The sequence below is a fragment of the Formica exsecta genome, unplaced genomic scaffold, assembly GCF_003651465.1.
Source record: "Formica exsecta isolate Colony F162 unplaced genomic scaffold, ASM365146v1 scaffold2, whole genome shotgun sequence".
NCBI classification, from domain to species: Eukaryota; Metazoa; Arthropoda; class Insecta; order Hymenoptera; family Formicidae; genus Formica; species Formica exsecta.
In genome coordinates, this window is record NW_021849297.1 from 1852028 (window position 1) to 1855194 (window position 3167).

Below are 3167 nucleotides of genomic sequence, written 5' to 3' on the forward strand. Positions count from 1 at the left end.
ATTATTTTTATATTATATATAACGATTTAAGTTGCTACTTATTATATATATTATTAATATTTATTTGTTTTAGTTATATTTAATATCTTTTTGTTTAAAGAGAATGAGAAAGAGAGAGAGAGAGAGAGAGAGAGAAATAAATTAAAGAATCACATGACTAATAAAGAGGATAAACTTAACAATAAATCAATCATACATTATATATATAACCAACTTCTTCCGATTTATCATTCAAAATCAGAAAACATAGACAAACAAGATATTTATTATATATTTTAAAAGCTAAAAAGATTATATATTTGGACAAGGCTTTTTAGCAAACTTCTCTCCTTAGACATTTTAAACTATAACAGACATAGGCATTTTAAAATATAATATCTTAAAATTTTAATTCCGTTTTACAGCATATCTTAATTCGTGCTACATACTATAAACATTTTCCAAAACTAAATTGTTTGATGATTATTTTCTGGTGTTCTATATATGTTTTCTAACTATAAATTTTTAATTATAAGTTGATGTAACGATGATATGTATGTTAGATTCGTATATTGTATCTTGTGTGGATATTGCATCCTTGCATTCTGTGAATTTACATGAAAGTACATTTACGAAAATACATCATCTATTTATAGCTCTGTTTTTAAATAAAAACAAATTTTTTGCAGAAATGCAGCTAGCTTTTACTTGCATTCCAATTTCTGCAAAAACGAGAAGAAGAAGAGAAGAAGAAATAACGAATTCCGGACACGGAAATCAATTAGTTACATCCGATTCAATTATGCAGTAACTAAATGATCTGATTAGGAGGAGGAGATTGGGCAGTAAATCTGTAATATTAAGATAAAGATGAATTTGTGACTCGGTTCGTGGTGTTAAGACATGGATGTACGAAGTGGAGTAATCCACATTTAAATAACTACAAAGAAGCCATACATCCATACTATCTGGAATATATAATTATTCGCCATGGCTGTATATATGATTGATATTTACTGAAGATGATAATTTTTTTATGTGCCATAAATATTTTTCGGTACTATTATTGATATATCTAATATATCTTAATCGTCTAAATTTACGGCAACGTGATATTATTGAATAAATATAAAATACTAGATATTATCAAAATATAATTTATTTTTTATTGTATAATAGAATAATAGATGCTCATTACTCATTGCAGTCCAAAGATTTTGTTTGATTTGTATATAATGTTCTCTCTTATATACGATTTCAGTGATAATATCAACTATCTATCTAAAATTAAAACATCAAAAGAGTTATTTATGATATTGAAAGTTATGAATTCTAAAGTTGTATGCATTTTTGTTACTAATATATGAGAAATAAAAAGACAAAAATATTTTTATTAAATCATTTTCATTATATATCTCTTTCTTACTTTATGTATGTTCTGATTTAGTAATGGACTCTTTACAGGGCGCTTCGCACGACCATTACAACCCTGCATTCTAAACTGAACCCATTAGGGGTTCTTGGCCTGCAGATGAGCGTAAAGCACAAAAGCTTATCGACTCGGAGAGCGGAGAGTTGTCACGTATATTGGTTACAAGAGTGTCATTTTTTAAAATGTCGGTAGATATATATAAATTGGAATCACAATGTGGGAAAAATCTGTCAAATCTTTCTTCGAAGGTGCGTATCCTAACTGTTATTTGATTTTTAATGTGTTTATCTTGTTTTATTGTTTTGCATGTTTGTAAAAACTCTTTCTGTTTAAAATATGCTCCGTTCAAATCTATTCTATGTAAATATTTCGGTAGGATGCTGATTTTGACAGTCGATCTATAACTGCACTGATTAAAAATTAATTGTTATTTGAAATTCAATGCACTGAGAAAAAAAATTGTTAACTTGATTAAATTCGTCCAACTAATTACTATTTTTTTGTATTTCTTTAATTAAAATATTAAAATATTTAAGTCAAATACGACGTATTAAATCTAACATGACGTATATTTGAATATATATTTAAATTTTAAATACTTAAATACTTCAATTAAAGAAATACAAAGAAATAGTAATTAGTTGGACGAATTTAGTCAAGTTAACAATTTCTTTTTTCTCAGTGTGGTTAAAAGAGTTTTGCTTATAATGATAATTATTCTTTCCGCAATAAATTTTTGTATCTAATGTGATATGTCTTTTGCTTATCATTCTATTAAGATATTTTTGCATTGAGATATTCACCAATTATCGAATTTTGCATTTGATGTTTGATTATTCCGCTAATGTAAACAACAACTTATTTATGTCTTGTTTATTTTTAGGATATGAAAATCATGGACATTTATCATTATCTCATCAATGAAATTTCGGGTAAGTTAGATGAATGAATAAGTAATTGAATAGAGATATTATGTACATGTGGAATATATTATATAACGGATGAAAATAAAAAAATGTAATATTTGATAGCATATAATAACGTATGAAAAATATAGTTATTTCGTTGAGTATCTATATTGAGAGGCTTTTTTTGTTACTAAATATGTAGATAATATTTTTAATTTCTTTCTTTTACAATTACATATTTTTTTAAATCTTTTTATGCATTGCATCACAATGTCATTACAATCTTTTTTATGGATTTAAATATGTTATTGCACATAAATATAGCATTTTATTTCGAAACTTTAAATTTTTTTTTTGTTTTGCAGATTCCAGAGTTTCTAATTGGCTATTCATGTCAAATCCATTTGGTATAACACTAATTTCACTCGTTTATTTATCTTTTGTACTTTACTTTGGACCACGTTATATGAAAAACAGAAAATCTTACGCGCTTACAAAGACTATGATTTGTTACAATATTTCTGTCGCAACTGCAAATCTTGTTATATTTTATGGTGTAAGTATAATCAATAAATTATATATATATATATATGCGTGCATATTATATACGTAAATATTTTTAATTTTAAATGTTCCATTTTATTTTCTCTGTCTTTTAGATACTTACATCGGGTTATACCACCCATCTTTCCATGGGATGTGAGCCTTTTGTAATTTCAAATGATCCTATGTCGCTTAGCGTAAGTATATATATAATTAAAGACTATAATAAAATTAAGTTTTATATGTATACTACTTATTTTTTGAGACTTTTCTGAAAATATCTAAAATAAAATTATATATATATA

At 25.5% G+C, this 3167-nt stretch overlaps 1 protein-coding gene across 3 annotated transcripts in view; it reads left to right on the forward strand.

Annotated features, from left to right (window-relative positions):
• Nucleotides 1-3167, forward strand: part of LOC115234417 (elongation of very long chain fatty acids protein 7-like) — a 15866-nt gene that overhangs the window by 10646 nt on the left and 2053 nt on the right. For 2 of the 3 annotated variants that reach the window (XM_029805477.1, XM_029805478.1), the window contains exons 1-5: nt 109-1036; nt 1444-1659; nt 2295-2343; nt 2685-2875; nt 2979-3059. In XM_029805477.1, coding sequence (XP_029661337.1) covers nt 1594-1659; nt 2295-2343; nt 2685-2875; nt 2979-3059 — 387 coding nt within the window. In that variant the 5' untranslated portion in view covers nt 109-1036; nt 1444-1593. Of the gene's footprint in view, nt 1-108; nt 1037-1443; nt 1660-2294; nt 2344-2684; nt 2876-2978; nt 3060-3167 lie in introns of those variants that run through there. The other variant, XM_029805476.1, reaches the window with a different exon arrangement.